Below are 24121 nucleotides of genomic sequence, written 5' to 3'. Positions count from 1 at the left end.
CTGCAAATCTGAGGTGTTGAAAAAGAGCTACCCTTAAAATAAATAAATTAATAATAATAGAATAGAATAATTCTTTATTGTCCACCGATGTGGAAAATTGTCTTCGGCTCACCAGCACAAAAAAGACAAAAAAACCCAGTCATAAAACAGTCATACAAACACACGAATAAAACAAAAATAAGATACATAAAATACATGGAAGTAAAGGAAGAAGTAGAATAAGACCTAGTAAGATAAATAAAACATACAATAAGATCTAATAAAATCAAATAAAACAGAAGTAAAGCAGTAACGGGCAGCATGGTGCTTAGTGGTTAGCACTGTTGCCTCACAGCAGGAAGGTCCTGAGATTGTGTCCCACATTGTCCTTTCTATGTAGAGTTTTGCTTTCCCCGTATACGACAGCGTGTACCAGTTCCTGCCAATATCCAGCAACTTGGCACAGCCATTGAAGAGGAGTGGACCAACATTCCACAGGCCACAGTTGACAACCTGATCAACTCTATGCGAAGGAGATGTGTTGCACTACATGAGGCAAATGGTGGTCACACCAGATACTGACTGGTATCCCCCCCAATAAAACAAAACTGCATCTTTCAGAGTGGCCTTTTATTGTGGACAGTCTAAGGCACACCTGTGCACTAATCATGGTGTCTAATCAGCATCTTGATATGGCACACCTGTGAGGTGGGATGGATTATCTCAGCAAAGGAGAAGTGCTCACTATCACAGATTTAGACTGGTTTGTGAACAATATTTGAGGGAAATGGTGATATTGTGTATGTGGAAAAAGTTTTAGATCTTTGAGTTCATCTCATACAAAATGGGAGCAAAACCAAAAGAGTGTGTGATTATATATATATATATATAAGTGATAAGATACAATTTATTTCTTATAATGAAGCATGTGTTGTAACAAGAGGGTGTAATTCAGCCAATCACAGGCAGAGCTTTTGCTCCATTGTGGAGGAGATGGGTGGGGCGTGGTTGCTAAGATACTACATGAAACAATCTGTCTTGTTTTGATAGAATGGCACTGCGGAAGGTTTGGTTTTAGTTTTGTTTGTTCCATTCATCTTTCTAATTTATTAGTTGAAGGCATGTTCATTTATGAAGCTAATTTTTTTCTTCTTATATGTGTAGTTAGTCTTTAGATAGACACTTTTCTATGAGTTACGGGCCTTTTTAGGCTTATTGTGTAGAAGCCATAAAATATAGTGCACCCGACTGCACTTCATCTGTGACCATTTTTTAAAAAGTGATTTGTTACCAACATATTCCTCCACATTTAGTGTTTAATGGTACAAAAATAAGTGTTGATTTTTCCCACTCTGAGATCATTTTAAAAGTCCTAATTTAATACTTTGCTAATGTGGTTTGGCATAAAGTTGCATTACTTTGCATTTACAGATGTGAAGAGATGTAACATGTTGCATGATATTTACAGATGTGAAGAGGTGTAACGTATTGCATTATATTTCCAGATGTGAAGAGGTGTAACGTATTGCATTATATTTCCAGATGTGAAGAGGTGTAACGTATTGCATTATATTTCCAGATGTGAAGAGATTAACATGTTGCATTATATTTACAGATGTGAAGAGGTGTAACGTATTGCATTATATTTACAGATGTGAAGAGATGAAACATATTGCATTATGTTTACAGATGTGAAGAGATGAAACGTATTTCATTATATTTACAGATGTGAAGAGATGAAACGTATTTCATTATATTTACAGATGTGAAGAGATGTAACGTATTTCATTATTTATTTGTATGCAAACGTTTGGGCACCCCTGATAATTTTCCTTTATAAATCATTGGTTGTTTGGATCAGCAATTTCAGTTAAATATTTCATATAGCAGACAAACACAGTGATATTTGAGAAGTGAAATGAAGTTCGTAGGATTTACAGAAAGTGTGCAATAATTCTTTAAACAAAATTAGGCAGTTGCAAAAATTTGGGCACCCCAACAGAAAAAATACATCAATATTTAGTAGATCCACCTTTTGCAGAAATAACAGCCTCTAAACACTTCCTATAACTTCCAATGAGAGTCTAGATTCTGGTTGAAGGTATTTTGGGCCATTCTTTTTCACAAAACATCTCCAAGTTCAGTCAGGTTTGTTGGCTTCCGAGCATGGACAGCCCGCTAAAAAAAAACAAAAAAAAAAAAACACAGATTTTCAATAATATTCAGGTCTGGGGACTGAGATGGCCATTCCAGAATGTTGTACTTGTTCCTCTGCATGAATGCCTTAGTAGATTTTGAGCAGTGTTTAGGTTCGTTGTTTTGTTGAAAAATCCAGCAACTTCAGCTTTGTCACTGATTCTTGAACATTGTTCTCAAGAATCTGCTGATATTGACTGGAATCCATGTGATCCTCAACTTTAACAAGATTCCCAGTACCTGCACTGGCCACACAGCATGATGGAACCACCTTCAAATTTTACTGTAGGTAGCAAGTGTTTTTCTTGGAATGGTGTGTTCTTTTTCCACCATGCATACCACCCCTTATGTCCAAATCCGGTTGTTAAGCGCTGATGTAACGCATCACGTGATAAATCTCCAAGTTTACAATTAAAGTTACGGCTGTTTGATCCTTTTAAGGATTTACAGTTTAAGTTTAGTTTGTGTTTACATTGTGCGAAAAATCACATGATGCATTATGTCACACTTAACAACTGGATGACTCAATTATAGTTTCATCAGTCCACAGCACCTTATTCCAAAATAAAGCTGGCTTGTCCAAATGTGCTTTAGCATACCTCAAGTGACTATTTGTGGCATGTATGCAGAAAAGCCTTCCTCTGCATTACAGCATGATGCACAGAGACACTATCTGCAGCAAGATCATGTTGTAGGTCTTTGGAGCAGGTCTGTGGGTTGACTATGACTTATCACCATGCTTCGCTTCAGCTGATCTGAGAGTTTTTTTCGTCCTGCCACTTCAGGCCTTAACTAGTACTGTGCCTGTGGTCTTCCATTTCCTCACTATGTTCCTCACAGTGGAAACTGACAGCTGAAATCAATTAGATAGCTTTTTGGATCCTTCCCCTAAACCATGATGTTGAACAGTCTTTGTTTTCAGGTCATTTTAGAGTTTTTTTTAGAGGCTCCCATGTTGCCACTCATTAGAAGAGATGCAAAGAGGGGAAACATTGGTAAATGGCAACCTTAAGGTGCGTTTACACGAGCAAGACGCGTTACGAATGTAATTTTTCTGTCCTTCGTGACACATTCCTGACATTCTTAACGTGACTTAACCCATCTGAATAGGTTTCTTAATAGTGCGTGTTGGTGCGTGATATTCTTGATATTCGTGGAGCATGTTTTTGGCTGTCAAAAAATCTTCCACGAATGTCACACACCACCCTCATTTCGTCTCACGTCGTGGAGGTCGCAACTGAGCGTATTGATCCGTCTTGATGAGTAGTGATCCTTAATAGAATGTGACAACGTTCATAGTGGTTCCTGTGATGGTTCTTGGAGCCCAAACTGTCACGCATTATTACGAAGTGACACGGAAACTGTCAAGTTTTGACATGACTTGTAACGCGGCGTCACATTTCACTGCGCACCACGACAAGTCAGTTTTCTGTCACGTGCGCACAATTAAACTCGGCTCCACAGCGTTCAGTTTGATGCAGTATGCTGAAGAGGAACCGTGACGCAGTCAGCCAAGTGCCGTTCCACAGTTCCTGCTGAAGCTCCTCAGGACGCTTCTGCAGGTGTTCCACCTGCTGTTGTAACTGATGAGCGGGAGAACAAGTCTGAGCTAGAGGAAACAGAGGAGCGAGAGGAGACTCACGTGCAGCCAGACATCTCTGCACCTCCTCCAGTCCGGCAGAGGAAGAAGCGTGCGCACAATTAAACCCTGCTGCACCGCATTCAGTTTGATTGCTGACACCAAGTCCGCTAAAAGTCTCATTTCAGTGCTCTTCAGCGCGCTCCTGCAGGTGTTCCACCTGGTGCATGTGCCTGATGTTTGGGAAAACGCGCGAGACGAGAGCCGCATGAAGCCACACATCTGGCTCTGTCCGTCTCCTCCTCCTCCTCTTTGCACTGCTCCATGGCACAGAGCCCAACTATGCATGCAGTCACAAACTTCTTCTGAAAAACTGGAGCGATCTGAATTCAGTTGGATGAATATGGGTGTGTGTGTGGAGACAATTCACCTCGTTCACAACGTGACAGAACTTAACGATGCACTGTTACGCGTAATAGCGCACAACAATGCGGAAAATTAATCTTGACCGTGCATAATGGTTCCTGATAATTCTCCACCAACATGTGCCATTAATTGTAACGGGTGGTAACAGGTTGCAGCAGTTCCTGAAGACACCTGACGCCTCTGCCCCGAATCATCACATTCCTGATCAGCGGCCAAGAATGTGTACTTCGTGGCATTCGTGACTTGTCGTCGTTATGTGTAAACGCAGCATTAAATACCCTTTCTCATGATTTGATTCACCTGTGTAAGGAGGTCAAGGGTCAATGAGCTTACCACACCAATTTTGTGTTCTACAACTCCAATTAAGTTGGGACATTGTGTAAAATGTAAATAAAAACAGAATACAATGATTTGCAAATCCTCTTCAACCTATATTCAATTGAATACACCACAAAGACAAGATATTTAATGTTCAAACTGATAAACTATTGTTTTAGTGCAAATATTTTCTCATTTTGAAATGGATGCCTGCAACACGTTTCAAAAAAGCTGGGACAGTGGTATGTTTACCATTGTGTTACATCACCTTTCCTTCTAACAACATTCAATAAGCGTTTGGGAACTGACACTAATTTTTGAAGCTTTGTAGGTGGAATTTTTTCCTATTCTTACTTGATGTATGGCTTCAGTCTGGGGTCTCCATTGTCGTATTTTGCACTTCATAATGCGCCACACATTTTCAGTGGGTGACAGGTCTGGACTTCAGGCTGGCCAGTCTAGTACCTGCACTCTTTTACGACAAAGCCACGCTGTTGTAACACGTGCAGAATGTGGCTTGGCATTGTCTTGCTGAAATAAGCAGGGACATCCCTGAGAAAGACTTGGATGGCAGCATGTGTTGCTCTAAAACCTGGATGTATCTTTCAGCGTTGATGGTGCCATCACAGATGTGGAAGTTGTCCATGCCATGGGCACTAACACACCCCCATACCATCACAGATGCTGGCTTTTGAACTTTGCGCTGGTAACAATCTGGATGGTCTTTTTCCAGAGGACGCGACGTCCCTGATTTCCAAAAACAATTTGAAATGTGGACTCATCAGACCACAGCACACTTTTCCACTTTGCGTCTGTCCATTTCAAATGAGCTTGGGCCCAGAGAAGGCGGCAGCATTTCTGGATGTTGTTGATGTATGGCTTTCACTTTGAATGGTAGAATTTTAACTTGCACTTGTAGATGCAGCGACGAACTGTGTTAACTGACAATGGTTAACTGACAAAGTGTTCCTGATCCTTTACACAATGATCTTGTTTTTAATGCAGTGCCACCTGAGGGATCGACGGTCGCGGACATTCAATGCTGGTTTTCGGCCTTGCCGCTTGCATGTAGAATGCTCTCTAGATTCTCTGAATCTTCTGATTATATTATGGACTGTAGATGATGGAATCCCTAAATGCCTTGCAATTGAACATTGAGGAACATTGTTCTTAAACTGTTGGACTATTTGTTTCCTGCAGTTGTTCACAAAGTGGTGATCTTCGCCCCATCTTTTCTTGTGAACAGCTGAGCCTTTTGGGGATGCTCCTTTTGTACCCAATTATGACACTCACCTGTTTCCAATTAACCTGTACACCTGTGGAATGTCCCAAACAAGTGTCTGAGCATTCATCAACTTTCCTAGTCTTTTGTTGCCACTGTCCCAACTTTTTTTGAAATGTGTTGCAGACATCCATTTAAAAATGAGCAAATATTTGCACAAAAACAATAAAGTTTATCAGTTTGAACATTAAATATCTTGTCTTTGTGGTGTATTCAATTGAATATAGGTTGAAGAGGATTTGCAAATCATTGTATTCTGTTTTTATTTACATTTTACACAACGTCCCAACTTCATTGGAATTGGGGTTGTAATAATTAGTGCTAAATGTATTCAATAAAATGACAAAAGGTACCCAAATTTATGCACCTGCCTTATTTTGTTTCAATAATTATTGCACACTTTCTGTAAATACTAGAAACTTTATTTCACTTCTCAAATATCAGTGTGTTCGTCTGCTATATGATATATTTAACTGTAATTTCTGATCCAGACAACCAATTATGTATAAACGAAAATCAAGAAAATTATCAAGGGTGCCCAAGCTTTTCCATACAACTGTATTTATAGATGTGAAGCAGTGTAATATATTGCATTATATTTACAGATGTGAAGAGATGTATTTCATTATATTTACAGATGTCAAGCGATGTAACATATTGCATTATATTGAGGCGTAATGTGTTTTATAGGGTTTGAAAAGCAGAGCTAGCAACAAACTGGTCATCACCTCAGTTGCCTTTCAAGACCACATCACGCAGAATCTGCTGCATCCAGACTGGTCACTTTGTGACTGTGATGCAGAGCTGCAATAGAAAGTCCATAACAAAAGACAGACTTCCACAAAATCCAGCAAATGTTGAACAGAAGAGACAAGATGAGCAAGATGACAGAGAATATGTCCTTGACTCTGCTCCAAGTCCTTTAACATTAGGTACAGTAATCTGGGAAATTGGAGATACCAGAGAAAATACTTTGTTTTAGTGATTAAACAATTAGTTTCTCAAATAAAATAGACTTTGTTTAGCTGCCTCAAACAATCAACAGACATAATGTATTACAATACATCAAAACTAAAGCACAAAGTAGATGACCTAATTTTCATCACAATAAAAAAGAAGAAATACCTTTGAGAAGGAGCAGGAAGAAACCAAAATGCTTATCAAAAATTCTTACCCCTTCTACTGTTTTCAGTGTTCAAAAGGATGCCCCCTGTCCCCCATAAACATTATATATACACTTAACTTCTTGATTATTAACTCATTAAATTTACTTATATTTACAGCGTCCTATAATAAAATTTGATTTTTTCAGAAATACTTCTTAAATGCAAAATATCAACTCTTATCTAAATATAACTATATAAATAGGTAGACATATGCACATACATACAATTTATCAATAAAGTAACTTCCCAAACACATTCATACATTTATACATATACATACACATTCATATATTATATTATACTGTACAAGCTGAGTTACCCGTTCTATGCACGGGTAATAGAGAAGACTTTTAGCCATGTCATTGTATATTTCATGTCACTTTAGTTAAGGTGTAGTAAGTTGCATTGCATTGTGTGTATGTTGTCATCATTAATTTTCAGAGAGCAATTTGTGACATTCATGAGACTCAAGTGAATGATGATTAAAAAGGAGACAGCATGTCATATCACTTCAATGCTGTGGGATATATAATGTTATTAGTGTCTCTGCAGATGTTTCTCCAGCTCTATTACATTTCATCTGTTTAGCACTTGGGGTTTTAAGACCTAACGCCCCTGCTTCTTGGAGGCATAGACAGTCTGCATGCTGTACAGAGCAGGTACATTTTAAGTAAAAAAACTCACAAATTCAGAGTTGTCCTGAAGCCACTCCTTTGATATCTTGGCTGTGTGCTTAGGGTCATTGTCTTGTTGAAAGATGAATTGGTGCTCCAGTTTGAGGTCAAGAGCGCACTGGAGCAGGTTTTCATCCAGGATGTCTCTGTACTTTGCTGCATTCATCTTTCCTTCAATCCTGACTAGTCTCCCAGTTCCTGCTGCTGAAAAACATCCCCACAGCATGATGCTGCCACCATCATGCTTCACCAGGTTCTTGATCACCTCACTCACTAAGGCCCTTCTCCCCCGATCGCTCAGTTTAGACGGGCGACCAGCTCTAGGAAGAGTCCTGGTGGATCACAACTTCTTCCACTTATGGATGATGAAGGCCACTGTGCTCATTGGGACCTTCAAAGCATCAGAAATGTTCCTGTACACTTCCCTAGATTTGTGGCTTGAGACAATCCTATCTCAGAGGTCTACAGACACTTCCTTTGACTTCATGCTTGGTTTGTGTTCTGACATGCACTGTCAACTGTGGGACCTCTTATGTAAACAGGTACGTGCCTTTTCAAATCATGTCAAATCAACTGAATTTACCCGAGGTGGACTCCAATTAAGCTGTAGAAACATGTCATGGATGATCAGTGGAAGCAGGATGCACCTGACCTCAATTTTGAGCTTCATGGCAAAGCCTGTGAATACTTATGTGCATGTGATTTCTTAGTTTTGTTTTCATATATATAAATTTGCAAAAATCTTTAAATAAAACTTTTTTTCCCATGGTTATCAAGGGTTATTGTGTTTTGAATTTTGGGGGGGAAATTTCATCCATTTGGGAATAAGGCTGTAAAAATGTGGAAAAAGTGAAGCACTGTGTATGTAGAAGATGCATTCATCTAGATTTGATACCAAAAATAAAATCATTGATTTTTTGTGTAATTAATGACATGCATTGTGACCATTGTAAAAATGACCTGGCTGAAGTTATGATTTGAGTCACCTGCATGTGTATTGTATGTAATCAGCATGGAGCCAAAATGTAAGGATGGAAGTGAAGACGCAGATGAAGCGGTGCCTCTCAGGCACAGTGGGGGGTACTGGAATTTTCAGTACTTATGGATTTTCAGGGCACAATTTATGGCCATTACGGTGGACTATTTCCAGCTATAGCCATGGATTCTGCTCAATTATTGTCCATTATGGAAAAAAATGGCTGCACAATCCAGAAGCACTGTAAATACAGTACTTTTTGGGTGCAGCGTATACTTTTGTGTAGAGCAGCTCAGTGGGAATGGAATTTGAGCTACCAATATATAGATGTGGGTTTGATTCCCAGTCACACTACCTGACTACAGTGCATCCGGAAAGTTCTTACAGCTCTTCAAGTTTTCCACATTTTGTTATGTTACAGCCTTATTCCAAAATGGATGAAATTCATTTTTTTCATAATTCTACACACAATACCCCATAATGACAATGTGAGAAATGTTTAATGCGATTTTTGTAAACTTGTTAAAAATGTGAAAAAACTAAAGTCATAGCCTTTGCCGTGAAGCTCAAAATTGAGCTCAGGTGCAATCCACCAATCAGGCCTGTATGGTAGAGTGGCCAGACAGAAACCACTCCTTAGTACAAAGCGTAACGTAGCCCACCTGGAGTTTGCCAAAAGGCACCTAAAGGACTCTCGGACCATGAGAAACAAAATTCTCTGTTCTGATGAGAAAATGATTGAACTCTGGTGTGAATGCCAGGCGTCATGTTTGGCAGAAATCTGGCACCATCCCAACAATGACGCATGGTGGTGGCAGCATCATGGTTTTTCAGTGGCAGGAACTAGGAGACTCGTCAGGATTGAGAAAAAGATGAATGCGGCAAAGTACAGAGATATCCTGGATGAAAACCTGCTCCAGATTGCTCTCGTCCTCAGACTGTGGTGACGGTTCATCTTTCAGCATGTCAATGACCCTAAGCACACAGCCAAGATATCAAAGGAGTGGCTTCACGACAACTCTGTGAATGTCCTTGAGTGGGCCAGCCAGAGCCCAGACTTGCATCTCATTGAACATCTCTGGAGAGATTTGAAAATGGCTGTGCACCGACGCTCCCCATCCAACCTGATGAAGCTTGAGAGGTGCTGCAAAGAGGAATGAGGAAACTGCCAAAAGATAGGTGCACCAAGCTTGTGGCATCATAATTCAAGAAGGCTGTAAGTGCTGCCAAAGGTGCATCAACAAAGTATTGAGCAAAGGGTGTGAATACTTATGTACAGGTGATTTCTTAGTTTTTAATTTTTAATAAATTTACAAAAAACTGAGAAATAAGATCATTTATGCTCCATTTAACTTCAATCACACATATTAAATCATCTTCTACCGCTTAGTCCAATTAAGGGTCGCGGGGGGCTGGAGCCTATCCCAGCAGTCATAGGGCGTGAGACGGGGTACACCCAGGACAGGACGCCAGTCTGTCGCAGCAATCACACATGTTAAGAAAAAAGCAATGCCTGCTGCTAATGTTCATCATGCATGTGATAAGATTATTCTGTGCATCAAGCCCAGACGTGTCCAAGTGGTTGTCACATTATACAAATGAATGTTTTCATTTTGTGCAATCGTAAGAATATCTCCATACGTTGAGAGATGGTAGATTCCATCTTTCAATGCATGAAAATATTCTTACCATTGCATAAATGTAAAGCATTCATTATTTGTTTTATATGACACCTAAATAGATCTGCATCATTTTATTTGTTTTTTTTTTTATTTTACTTAAAATTAGAGAGATGTTTCTTCTTGGAGCAGGAATTGGGTGGAAGTGGGACCCAGCAGTCCACTCCAGCCGACAGGCAGCTCTGCTAACACACCACAGAGCAGAACTAGAACCTGAGGAGCTCTAACTGGTGTTTGGAAACACATCTGCTCACTTAAATCCAGCGAGAAATCGCAACAAGAATTGATCCAGCTCTTTAAATGACAGGGCTTCAACAGCCCTAAAGATGCACCCGTAACCACTGTGGCTGCTGAATTTAGCTGTGTAAAAAGCTGTGTACCAGAAGCTAATGGAGCTGTGCAGTGGTGAGAAACGGATGGGAGAATAATCCATGGATAATACCAAAAATGCACAATGGTAACACCCCCATGCACTGGGACAAATAATGAATATCATATGAGATAGATGTTTCTGTGTAGGCTCTCAGTTGTCCAGGTGGTTTCCATAGTTGAGAAGTTTGAATCTTCGACTGGACACGTCAAGCAACCCAGTCCAGTCGAAGATTCAAACTTCTCTACTATATGACATAGAATTTGCCAATCAAATGAAAAGCATCTATTTAGGTGTCATTAAAAATGGTATTTAAAATCATCAAAACAACTTGATCTTGCACATCAAAGTTCATCAAATTTTATTCAGTTTTTCCTCATTTTACTGTTTTAAGATGGAGCTTGTATTGTTTTTGGGACAAACACAAAGGATAGACTCATGAATTTGTCTAGGCATTCAGTCAGGAATACCGCATGTACCTGTTTTCAGCCCCTTGTTATTTTATCCTTGTATAGCTCCTCTAGGTCACATCTTATATCATTATAGAATACCTTTTCACTGTTATGCTGATGATACTTAGCTCTACATGCCTGTTATTTCAGGTAATGTGTCTCACATAAGGAACTTATAGGGTTGCCTAGCTGCAGTGGAAAAACTGGATTTTGTACAGTGGTTTCAGTCCATGTGGGCATTTGCCCCTGACCACTGCCCGTAACACAGCGCACCAGACCATTTACATACTCCTTGCTGGTGCTGAGCCCACACGGAGGTGAAACCAGGTTGTTGGTTTTTTTTTTCCAAATGGGATGAGAATCAGCTCCTCCAAATCTGAGACCATGGTCCTCTGTTGAAAAAGAATGGACTTTCCCCTTTGGATTAGGAGAGAGTTATTCTCCTGAGGGAAGGAGTTTAAGTATTTCTGGGTCTTGTTTATGAGTGGGGTTAAGTTGGCATGTGAGATCGATTGACAGATCAGGGCGGTGCCTGATGTTTTATGGACACTGTACTGGATCGTCATGGTGAAGAAGGAGCTGAGCCAAAAGACGAGGCTCTCAATTTACCAGTCGATTTGCACTCCAATCCTCACCTATGGATGAAGATACAAGCGGCAAAAATGAGATTCCTCCATCGGGTATCTGGACTTACACTCCTGGACAGGGTGAGAAGCTTGACTATCTAGGGACTCTGAGTAGAGCTGCTGCTTCTTCGCAATGAAAGGAGCCAGCAAGGTGATTCGGGCACCTAGTGAGGATGCCCCCTGGTTGTCTCCCTAGGGATGTCTTTCAGGCATGTCCAACTGGGAGTAGACCCTGCTGCCACCACAACCCAGACCTGGATAAGCAGTAGAAAATGAATGAATGTACAGTGGTTGTAACCTTCGTGGAAGTAAAAATGTGAAGTTGCAAGCTCCTTTGAATTCCTCATGAGTGTTCCTTCCCTGTTTCTTGTAGCTCAGAAGATGGGGTTGGTGGACTCACCAGCGGTGACGCTGACAGACGGTGAATGGATTCAGGTGAAGACTAGGTCTGTTCAGCAGAGAGAATCAGCACAGCCCTGTGCAATATGCAGGGAAGAGTTTCATCTTCAGCCTCAGGTATTTCTCAAGACATCATAATACACAATAGTTAATAGCAGAACTCTTGTTTTGATGTGTAACTTCCACCAAGGAGGTAATGTTTTCACCTGTGCTTTTCTGTTTGTCTGTCTTAGCAGGATAACTCAAAAAGTAATGAACAAATTTCAGTGACATTTGGTGAGCAGATAAATAATATTCTGCCGAATAAGTGATTCTGTTTTGGAGGTGAGCTGGAATATATTCTGAAACTGAGATAGAGAAGAATGTTTGGCACATAGCAACATTTTACTAAAAAAAAAAAAATAAATTGTGAGAGGACATTGATGAAATTTTGTGAGCAGATAAATAATGTCCAAGAAAATTTGAGATTTTATTTTGAATTTGGCCCAAAACATATTTTGGATCCAATGTTTAAGCATGTTTTAAGCATTCAGGAACATTTAATTCAAAAAAAATGTATTAATAATGAACTCTGATCATATTTGGTAAGTAGATAAATAATATACTAGGAAATAATTGATGTAATTTTTGAGTTGATCCGTATATTCTGGATCCGGGATCCATAAGAATATATCAACACTGAACTCTAAAAGGTACGTATGAATGGATCTTGATGAAATTTTATGAGCTTATAGATAAATCCTTAAGAAACCAGTCTTGATGCCTGATACTAAATAGAAGTGAAACTGGGCATTTTGGCAGTGGGGGAATATCTGGCCTTGGCAGAGGTATGCACTCTCCGAGTGCCTTTGGTTTATTTGTTTTTTTTACATGTTGACTGTTGTGTGTCTGTCCTCAGGGAAACCCGTGTTTCCAAATACACACACACACAAAGCTGTTCTCTGCCTCCAGTTCCTGTATTCTCTAATCTGTGTGTACAACTGTATAAATTTGCCCATACTGCCTTGGACCTCAACTGTGACGTGATGATTTAGCGATCAGTGTGTTACTGTGAGGGTCATTCAGGTTTTTGCACCTTTTCGATCCCCTTTTAAGATGCCAATCTCCTCAAGAATGTGGGACTAGAATAGGCTACCACACAAAGCACAGTTGCCATAGATGCACGTGTAAATATTAGTTTGACTCAGGGGGTAAAAGTTAATTAGACCGTACTAACAAGTGAAACTGACAAAAGGGAAGGTTTGTTGATTTGGCATTTTCTTGCAATCCTTCATACTATAACTGTGTGTGTGTGTGCGCATGTGTGCGTACGAACAGAAGGTTTGTGCTGCATTCAAACATTAACATGACAGTTAAAATATTTGCAGGGGATGCTAATTTCTTCTGGCTTTTCCTGTTTTGCTCTGGGTTGCCATCGACGATCCAGTATGGATGCGGATGCTGATTTGGCACGTTTCACACTGTATGACGTTTCTGACACAACTCCAGATGTACAAGCAGAATGGAGAGCAAGTGGCCTCAAACCATCTTGTAGGGAGCACAGAGTGTGAATATACTCTCCAAACCTCACCCATAAGATTTTCTGAAGAGCTTGTTAGAAGTTTAAAATGGGGCAGTTCCAAATGTTTCCATCTTGGCAGTGCCTGACTTCACTTAACTCCTGGACAGACCAAAAATGGGTAAAGAGGTGGAGCATGGGCAAGTCCAGGTTGACGAATTATGCCCGAACATGCACCATGTCTGAGTTACAATACAAGCTAAAGTTAGCATGCTAACCTTGATTCAGGTGTCTGTTTGAAAACACATTTTTTGCAGACTGTAGTTTTCATAAAGGGTGACTGATAGAGGTATTAAAACTCATGAAAAGAATATTCCCTCAGAAACCATGGAGAAACAGCCATTTTCAGATCTCTCCAGAAATGTTCAGGGGGAATTCAGGTCAGGTCTGGGCCACTCAAGGACATTCACAGAGTTGTCCTGAAGCTACTCCTTTGATATCTTGGCTGTGTGCTTAGGGTCATTGTCCTGCTGAAAGATGAAACATCGCCCCAGTCTGAGGTCAAGAGCGCTCTGGAGCAGGTTTTCATCCAGGATGTCTCTATACATTGCTGCATTCATCTTTTCCTCAATCCTGACTAGTCTCCCAGTTCCTGCCACTGAAAAACGTCACTGCAGCATCATGCTGCCACCACGCTTCACTGTAGAGATGATGCCTGATTTCCTCCAACTATGATGCGTGGCATTCACACCAAAAAGTTCAATCTTTATCTCATCAGATCAGAGAATTTTGTTTCTCATAGTCTGAGAGGCCTTCAGGTGCCTTTTGGCAAACTCCAGGTGGGATGCCATGTGCCGTTTACTAAGGAGTGCCTTCTGTCTGGTCACTCTACCATACAGGCCTGAGTGGTGGATTGCTGCAGAGATGGTTGAACTTGTGAAAGCTTCTCCTCTCTCTACAGAAGAATGCTGGAGCTTTGACAGAGTGATCATCAGTTTCTTATTTACCTCCCTGACTAAGGCCCTTCTCCCCCAATCGCTCAGTTGTGATGGGAGGGCCAGCTCCAGGAAGAGTCCTTGTTGATCTGAACCTCTTCCATTTACAGATGATTGAGGTCACTGTGCTCATTGGGACCTTCAAAGCATCAGAAATGTTTCTGTACCCTTCCTTGGATTTGTGCCTTGAGACAATTCCTTTGACTTCATACTTGGTTTGTGCTCTGACATGCACTGTCAACTGTGGGACCTTATATGTAGACAGGTGTGTCCCTTTCCAAATCATTCAATTTAATTTATTTCATTTATATAGTGCCAAGTCACAAAGTTTCCTCAAGGCGCTTCACACAAGTAAAGTCTAACCTTACCAACACCCAGAGCAAGCACCCTGGTGACGGTGGTCAGGAAAAACTCTCTCTGAGGAAGAAACCTCAAGCAGACCAAGGCCAGCAGCTTTCCTAGGTTTCACTGCTCTTAGATACACACACACACATACATACACACACACACTTTTTAAGGCTACATATTGTAGTTTGGGAGTTTATCCCGGACAGACAGAAAGACAGACAGAAGTGGCAGCATGAAAAGCACATGGTACAACACTGTATGGTCTTACATAAATGGCCATTTTGGGGTAATTTTCAGTTCAACTTTTAAAAAAATGGTACCAGTTTGTTCCCCATGTCATAATTCAGAATACATATAGTTTTTAGGGCTACATATTATAGTTTGGGAGTTTATCCCAGACAGACGTAATATTTTATATATATATATATATATATATATATATATATATATATATATATATATATATATTTATTCTGCTTACTCCAGTCAAGGGTCATGGGGAGGCTGGACCCCAGTCTATCGCAGGGCCCTGTCTATAAGTCACATTTATTTTTGAAACATGCAAGCAAAAATTAGTTTACTTGGCACATTATTAAAATGCAAACAAGCAGAAACCAATTACAGTTTATTTCATTTATACTGTGCCAAATCACAACAAAGTTGTCTCAAGGCGCTTCACATAAGTAAGGTCTAACCTTACCAACCCCCAGAGCAAGCACACAGGTGACAGTGATAAGGAAAAACTCTCTCTGATGATTTAAGGAAGAAACCTCAAGCAGACCAGACTCAAAGGGGTGACCCTCTGGTTGGGCAATACTGACAATTGACAAAACAATTTACAAAATGAATATACAAGAAATTTTGCCGGTGCACAGGATGGGAGGGTTGCAGAAACAAACACCACTCCCCATCTCTGGATGGAGCCGCACCTCAAACAGAGAGAAAAAACAGAATCACACATCAGAAAGACAACAAATACAGTATAATTTGTCAGCATTAAGCAACAAGAAAAACAGAAGAAATATTAAGGTGATTGCCAGCCACTAGCTCAAACCTTCACTAAAAGACCCAGACTTTAGATAAAGGTGAGGCTGCGTCCCGCTCCGTTTCCTAAAAAAATGAATTTAAAAAGGATAAAAAGCATAGTAACATACTATGCCAGTATGCTACCCATACGAAAGTGCGTCATAAGTCTGGACCTCAAAATCTCTACAGAATCTGACTGTTTTAATGATGCAGGGAGATCATTTCACAGAACAGGGGCATGATAAGAGAAAGCTCTGTGACCTGCAGACTTTTTATTCACCCTAGGGACACAAAGTAGTCCTGCACCCTGAGAACGCAGAGCCCAGGCCGGTACGTAGGGTTTAATTGGGTCAGCTAAGTAGGTATGTGCCAGTCCGTGAACAACTTTATAGGTTAGTAGCAGAAACTTAAAATCTGATCTCACAGGGACAGGAAGTCAGCGAAGAGGTGCCAAAATGGGTGTAATGTGGTCAAACCTTCTGCTTCCTGTCAAAAGTCTGGCAGCAACATTTTGAACCAATTGGAGACCCCTAATGCTGGACTGAGGAAAACCAGAAAATAGAATATTGCAGTAGTCCAATCTAAAAGAAACAAACGCATGGATCATGGTCTCAGCATTAGCCATAGACAGGATGTGACAAATCTTCACTATATTTCGCAGGTGGAAGAAAGCAGTCCTCGTAATATTTCTAATGTGGAGGTCAAAGAACAATGTAGGATCAAAAATTACCCCAAGGTTCCTCACTGTCAGTGTGATGTATGACACACAAGCCTAGGCTAAACATTAGCTGGTCAAATTGATACAGATGTCTCACTGGACCAAGAAACATGATTTCAGTCTTGTCAGTTTAAAAGTAGGAACTTGCTTGACATCCAGCTTTTCATCAATGCAAGGCAATCTAAGGATTTTATGTGGATGTGATTACCAGCAGTTAACGGCAAGTATAACTGAGTATCATCAGCATAGCAATGAAAAGTAATCCCAAAATGCTGCAATATGTGCCCAAGGGGTGCTATATAAAGGGAGAAAAACAGGGGGCCTAAGATGGACCCCTGTGAAACCCCAAAATTCATGTCACTACGGTTAGAGGTAGTGTTACTGTACAAAACACAGTGAGAACGACCGGTCAGGTATGATGTCAACCATGTAAGGGCATTTCCCAGTAATCCTAAAATGATTCTCCAGCCTATCAGGTACAATAGATAGATAGATACTTTATTGATCCCAGAGGGAAATTCAAGGCATCCAGCAGCTTACACATTAGACAAGACACACACATTGCACCACACACACAAAATAGGGTTAAGTAAATAAAAGAAAATGGACTAATCAATAAAAGCTACTAACTAAAAATAAAATAAATGTGTGCAAGTGCAGCATCCAGTCTCAGAGAATATGACGGAGGAGTAAATGTAGTAGTGCAGTAGTGAGGAGGTAGCACAGATGTAAACAGTACACAATGTGAACAGTGTAGGTTGTGCAAAGAAGTAAGCAGTGTAAACAGTGTTGGTAGTGCAAAAGAAAGCAATTAAAAGGTCAAACAGATGTGTCACAGGATTATTTCTTACTGAGATGGGAAGAGTTGAACAGTCTGATGGCCCAATATGATGATCCACGGTATCAAACACAGCGCTAAGATCTAACAGCACCAGAAAGGTAGTGGTGTTCGAATCCATTGCAAGCAGATCGTTCACCACTTTAGTGAGAGCTGTCTCTGTGGAATGATATTTTCTAAAAGCAGACTGCAGTGGCTCAAAGAGATTATTCTCAGTAAGATAGTCCACAAGCTGCCATGACACCACTTTTTCCAGAATTTTAGAGAAAAATGATAGATTTGATATCGGCCTATAGTTTTTCAATACACTAGGGTCAAGATTAGATTTCTTAAGTAATGGTTTAATCACTGCAGATTTGAAATATTGAGGAACAGATCCAGAGGTTAATGAGAGATTAATAATTTCCAGCACAGTTGGCCCAAGAGTGGGCCACAGGTCCTGAAAAAGTTTTGTTGGTATAGGATCAAATAAACAGGTTGTGCTTTTGTAGATGTTATATGTTTCGTCAGCAAGCCTAGTGAGATACAATCAAATTCTGTAAATCTAAGTAATACATCACTAATGGCACCCACCTCAATAGCAGGGTGTAATGGCTGGGTTAAGGCATGCTGGGATATGTTTAACCTAATGTTTCTATTTTCTTAAAGTAATCCAAGAAATCTTGTGCTGTTAAAGGAGAGTGACTTACAGGTGGTTGTCTATGAATAAGTGTTGCCACCGTGTTGAACAAGAACTTTGAGTTATGCTTGTTTTTGTTGAGCAAATCAGAGTAATAGGTCCGCTTTGTAGCCAGTAATGCATGCTTATAGTCTAAGATAGCATCATTCCACGCAAGGTGGAATACTTCTAATTTTTAACTATGCCATTTCTGTTCTAGACCTCTAGCCTTATGCTTGAGGTCACACAAGCAATCATTGAACCAAGGTGACTTTTGGGGGGGCATGGGTTTAATAAAGGTGGCACAATCATGTCGAGTGTAGTTTTGAGCACTGAGTTTAAACTATCCACAAGACTGTCTACTGATTGGACATTTTCCAGATGTGAAGCTAAGACATCAGGCAGTCTAGCTTCGAGTTCAGTCATAGTTGAGGAGTTGATGCCTCACCACAGTGATAAATAAGGTTGTTGTTCCACTAAACACGGTAGCGAAACTGTAAACCTAATAAGTAAGTCAATGTAAGTTTTATTTATATAGCACATTTTCAACAACATCAGCTGCCCAAAGTGCTTCACATGTTAAAAAAATATCAAAAGCATTACAAAAACAGGGCTATTAAAATCCAGATAAACAAAAGGCAAGTAAAAAACCAGACACATACAGCTTAAATTGTATTAAAAGCCAAAGCAAAAAAGGTATGTCTTAAGAGCAGATTTAAAAGACTCTAGAGTTGGAGCAGCTCTGATGTTTAAAGGCAAACTGTTCCACTGTTTGGGTGCAGCCACCGAAAAGGCCGATCACCTCGAGTCTTTAATCGAGATCTGGGCACATTTAATAAAAGCTGGTTTTCAGACCTCACTGATCTGACTGGCACATACGGAGTCAAAAGCTCAGAGGTATTGAGGAGCCAACCCATTTAAACAATTAAACACAAACAACAGAATCTTAAATCGTGTAGCAGCATTCTGGACTTGCTGCAGATGCTTTAGAGAGGACTGGTCCAGCCCACAGTAGAGCGAGTTACAGTAATCTAAATGAGATGTTATGAACAAATGAATAACTCGCTCAAAAACACAAGCTGGAAGGTAGGTCTTTACTTAAGATTCTGAGTTGGTAAAAACTGGCCTTAACCACAGAATTAATATGCTTGTCCATTTTAAAGGAGCTGTCAAAAATTACACCCAAGTTTCTAACACAGTCATGTACGTAGGGAGACAAAGGACCAAGCACATCAGTCAAGCCACCAGACAATATGGGATAAAAAAAAAAAAAAAAAAAACACACAATTTCAGTTTCTTCTCATTGAGAATTAAAAAGTTTTGGGCCAACCAAGTTTTTACTTCCTGCAGACAGTTTACCAAAATAGCAACAGAATTTGAGGAGAATTTGAGTGGCAAATAAATCTGCAGGCCATCTGCATAAAAATGAAAGGCCATGTTGTACCTTGAGACTATGGTGCCAAGTGGCAACATATAAAGTGGAAAAAGTGCAGGGCCTAAAACAGAGCCCTGTGGAACACCATCATTTAATGGTGCTGAATTGGACTGGTGAGGCTCAAGGTATACAGAGAAACTTCAGTCTCTAAAATAAGATTTGAACCAGTCTAGTGCTGCACTTTTAAAACCAGCATAATACTCCAAACGGGACAGTAAGATACAGTGATCAACTGTGTCAAAGGCTGCTGTCAAATCTAACAAAACTAAAATCCTGGAGCAACCAGAGTCAACAATTAAAAGGAGATCATTTAAAACATTTAGAAGTGCTATTTCAGTACTACGAAGAGATTTGAAGCCAGACTGAAATTTTTCAAAAATGCCATTAGAGTCCAAATGAGACTGCAATTGATCGTAAACAATTTTCTCAAGGATTTCTTCCAAAAATGGTAACTTTGAAATGGGACGATAGTTGGCAAGAATATTGGGATCCAAGGTTGGCTTTTTAAGGAGTGGCTCAACCACAGCATGCTTTAAAATTCCTGGAACACAGCCAGATAAAAGGGAAACATTCAAAACATTTAGAATGTACGGCCCAAGGACAGATATAAGACTTTTTAAAAATTGTGCAGGAACAACATCCAAAAGACAATTAGTGAGTGATCAGAGACCACTGATGCAAGAGGCATGATGTCAATATTTGTGAGAGCAATACCACGTGCGAGAACCAAATCCAGGGGATTTCCACTAATGTGCGGCCAATCCTGAACGCATTGCTGGAATCCTAATACATCCACAGTTTCCATAAATGATTTGCAGAGGGGATCAGAAGGCTTACTTATAAAAATATTGAAGTCACCAATAATCATAATGTTATCTGCACTAGTTGACAGGTTAGAGATGAACTCACCAAATTAATCTAAGCCTTTGTCACTGTATATAGGCCAGGGGGCCTATATACAGTGACAAAGTAATACGGCTGATTTTTATTCTTCTGACCTTGGTAATAGGTAGCATCGTGGGGGGGGACCTCAGTGGGGTTGACAGTTGAACTGTTTGGATTTAGGGGTGGTTCCAGAGTAGCATATATAAGATGCCTGGAAGTAGGTTTTGGTTTGAGACATTCCACGCGGGTTGTAGGTAGCAGACACAAAATAGTTGATATTGCTGGAACAGCCAGCGGGCCATCCTCAATTTCAGCATCATCCAATATAGTAATGGGTGTTAAGTTTGCAAAGCATATCCCTCTATGATGTTTATGGACAAGACTGTAGAAACAGGCCACAGTCTCAACTGGACGAATTTCCCTCCCTGCCAAATAAACTGCACTATCATCATAGTGGATTTACTGCACTAATTTCCCCGCTATGCTAATGGATTCCACACCCACATTTGTCATAAGCCTTGCAGGGTCTCTAATCACCCGCTCCGTGGCTTGCTGTAAAGTCCTAATACTACCCTCCCTATAGAGGTCTATCTGTTTGCAGACAAGATGGTGGCACCTTCTCCAGTAGGGTGAAGACTGTCCGGCATCAGCAAGCCACAGCGGCCCCAAAACGAGGGCCAGTTGTCAATAAAGCTAAAGCCTTGCTGTCTACAAAATTGTGCCAGCCACCTATTTAACTATGTCAGCCTGCTAAACGCCTCATCATTACCCCGGGAGGGCAGAGGACAAGAGACAATTAATTGATGCTGACACATCTTTCTGGCAAGGCCACAAGTCCTCGCTATGTTCATTTTTTTGACCTCAGTGTTTCATACTGACATCATTGGCGCCAATGTGAATAACTATGTGACAGTATCTAGCATCATGTTCCTTCCAAATCATGTCCAATCAACTGAATTTATTTCAGGTGGACTCCAATTAAGCTGTATAAACATCTCAAAGATGATCACTGGAAACAGGATGCACCTGAGCTCAATTTTGAGCTTCATGGCAAAGGCTGTGAATACTCATGTACATGTGATTTCTTAGTTTTTATTTTTAATAAATTTACAAAAAATTTAAATCTTTTATCACATTGTCATGATGAGGTATTGTGTGTAGAATTTTGAGGATAAAATGAATTTCATCCATTTTGGAATAAGGCTGTAACATAATATGGGAAAAGTGAAGCATTGTGAATACTTTCCAGGTACACTGTAATTTCTGGAAGGTCTGAGATGCTGGACAAAATCCAGCACACAGATGCCTCAGTGTTGAGGACCCAGGCAACTGGAAAAGGCCAAGTAGGTGCCCCCAAGTGTCTGCAGAAGGGAAGACTGACGAAGGAACATGACATGAGATATAGTCACATAGTTATTCACGTTGACACCAATGATAACAGGATGAAGCACTCAGAGGTTACAAAAATGGACAGAGGACTTGTGACCTTGCCAGAAAGATGTGTCGGCATCGACTAATAGTCTCTGGTCCCCTCCCCTCCCGGCGTACTGATGAGGCGTTTAGCAGGCTGACATCGTTAAATAGGTGGCTGGCACAGTTTTGTAGACAGCAAGGCTTTAACTTTATTGATAAATGGCCTTCGTTCTGGGGCCGCTGTGGCTTGCTGATGCCAGACGGCCTCCACCCTACTGGGGAAGGCACCGCCACCTTGTCTGCGAACATAGATAGCGCTCTACAGGGAGGGTAACATTAGGAATCTACAGCAGGCCACAGAGCAGGTGATTAGAGATCCTGCATGGCTTATGACAAATGTGGGTGTGGAATCCATTAGCTTAGCGGGGAAATTAGTGCAGAAAATCCACTATGATGATAGTGCACTTAGATATGATTGGGCTATGTGAAACCTAGCTTAAACCTACAGCTGTCCTCCCCTTAAATGAGGCCTGCCCACCAGCATATGCATTTAGTCACGTCCCTCGTGATGCGAAGCAAGACGGGGGTGCTGCTCTTATTTCTAAATCTAGGTTTAGCTTATTAGCTGTTGCGGGTTACAAATATAACTCGTTTGAGCATCTGATTCTCCGCTCTGCTCAGGATATCACACATTGCCAAGGTCAGAAGAATAAAAATCAGTCGTATTACTTTATCACTGTATATAGGCCTCCTGGCCCATATTCTGAATTCTTAGATGAATTTGGTGCATTCATTTCTAACTTGTCAACTAGTGTAGATAACATTCTGATCATTGGTGACTTTAACATTCATATAAATAAGCCTTCTAATCACCTTTGCAAATCATTTATGGAAATTGTGGATCCATTAGGATTTCGGCAATGCATTCGGGTTTTGACGCACATTAGTGGAAATACCCTGGATCTGGTTCTCGCACGTGGTATTGCTGTCACGAATACTGACATCATGCCTCTTACATCAGTGGTGTCTGATCACTCACTTTACAGTTTACAGTTTTGCTGCCGTGTTTAGTGGAACAACCACCTTATATATCATTACGGTGATGCATCAACTCCTCAACTAAGACTGAACTCGAAGCTAGACTGCCTGATGTCTTAGCTTCACATTTGACAAAATACAGTCAGTAGACAGACTTGTGGATAGTTTAAACTCAGTGCTCAAAACTACACTCGACATGATTGCACCACCTGTGTTAAAACCGGTTGCATGGACAACCACCTATAGCTGGTTCTCCTTTTACAGCACAAGATTTCCTGGATTACTTTGGGAAGAAAATAGAAGACACCAGGTTAAACATATCCCGGAATACCTTAACCCAGCCACTACACCCTGCTATTGAGGTGGGCGCCACTACTGAGGTATTACCTAGATTTACAGAATTGGATAGTATCTCACTAGGCATGCTGACAAAACTCGTAATGTCAACAAAAAGCACAACCTGTTTATTTGATCCTATAACAACAAAACTATTTAAGGACCTGTGACCCACTCTTGGGCCGACTGTCCTGGAAATTATTAATCTTTCTTTAACTTCTGGATCTGTTCCTAAATGTTTCAAATCTGCAGTGGATTAAACCATTACTTAAGAAACCTAATCTTGACCCTAGTGTATTGAAAAACTATTGGCCAATATCAAATTATCATTTTTCTCTAAAATTCTGGAAAAAGTGGTGTCACGGCAGCTCGTAGACTATCTTACTGAGAATAATCTCTTTGAGCCACTGCAGTCTGCTTTTAGAAAATATCATTCCACAGAGATGGCTCTCACTAAAGTGGTGAATGATCTTCTGCTTACAATGGATTCGAACACCACTACAGTTCTGTTGCTGTTAGATCTCAGTGCTGCATTTGATACAGTGGATCATCATATTCTACTTGATAGGCTGGAAAATCATTTTGGGATTACTGGGAGTGCTCTTGCATGGCTGACGTCATACTTGACCAGTCGTTCTGTGTTTTGTACAGTAACACTACCTCTAACCTTAGTGACATGAAATTTGGGGTTCCACAGGGGTCTGTCTTAGGCCCCCTGCTTTTCTCCCTTTATATAGCACCCCTTGGGCACATATTGTGGCATTTGGGATTACCTTTCAGTGCTATGCAGATGATACTCAGTTATACATGC

General features: G+C 40.5%; 1 protein-coding gene across 1 annotated transcript in view; it reads left to right on the top strand.

Moving 5' to 3' along the window:
* Positions 1-6467: 6467 nt before the first annotated feature.
* rnf32 (ring finger protein 32) overlaps positions 6468-24121 on the top strand; it is a gene marked incomplete at its 5' end in the record, with an annotated part of 36216 nt that continues 18562 nt past the window's right edge. The window contains 3 exon segments of the mRNA XM_034168297.1: positions 6468-6573; positions 6611-6712; positions 12097-12239. Coding sequence (XP_034024188.1) covers positions 6468-6573; positions 6611-6712; positions 12097-12239 — 351 coding nt within the window.

This window comes from Thalassophryne amazonica, chromosome 1 (assembly GCF_902500255.1).
Source record: "Thalassophryne amazonica chromosome 1, fThaAma1.1, whole genome shotgun sequence".
In the NCBI taxonomy this organism is placed as follows: domain Eukaryota; kingdom Metazoa; phylum Chordata; class Actinopteri; order Batrachoidiformes; family Batrachoididae; genus Thalassophryne; species Thalassophryne amazonica.
This window is presented reverse-complemented; position numbering and strand designations above follow the sequence as displayed.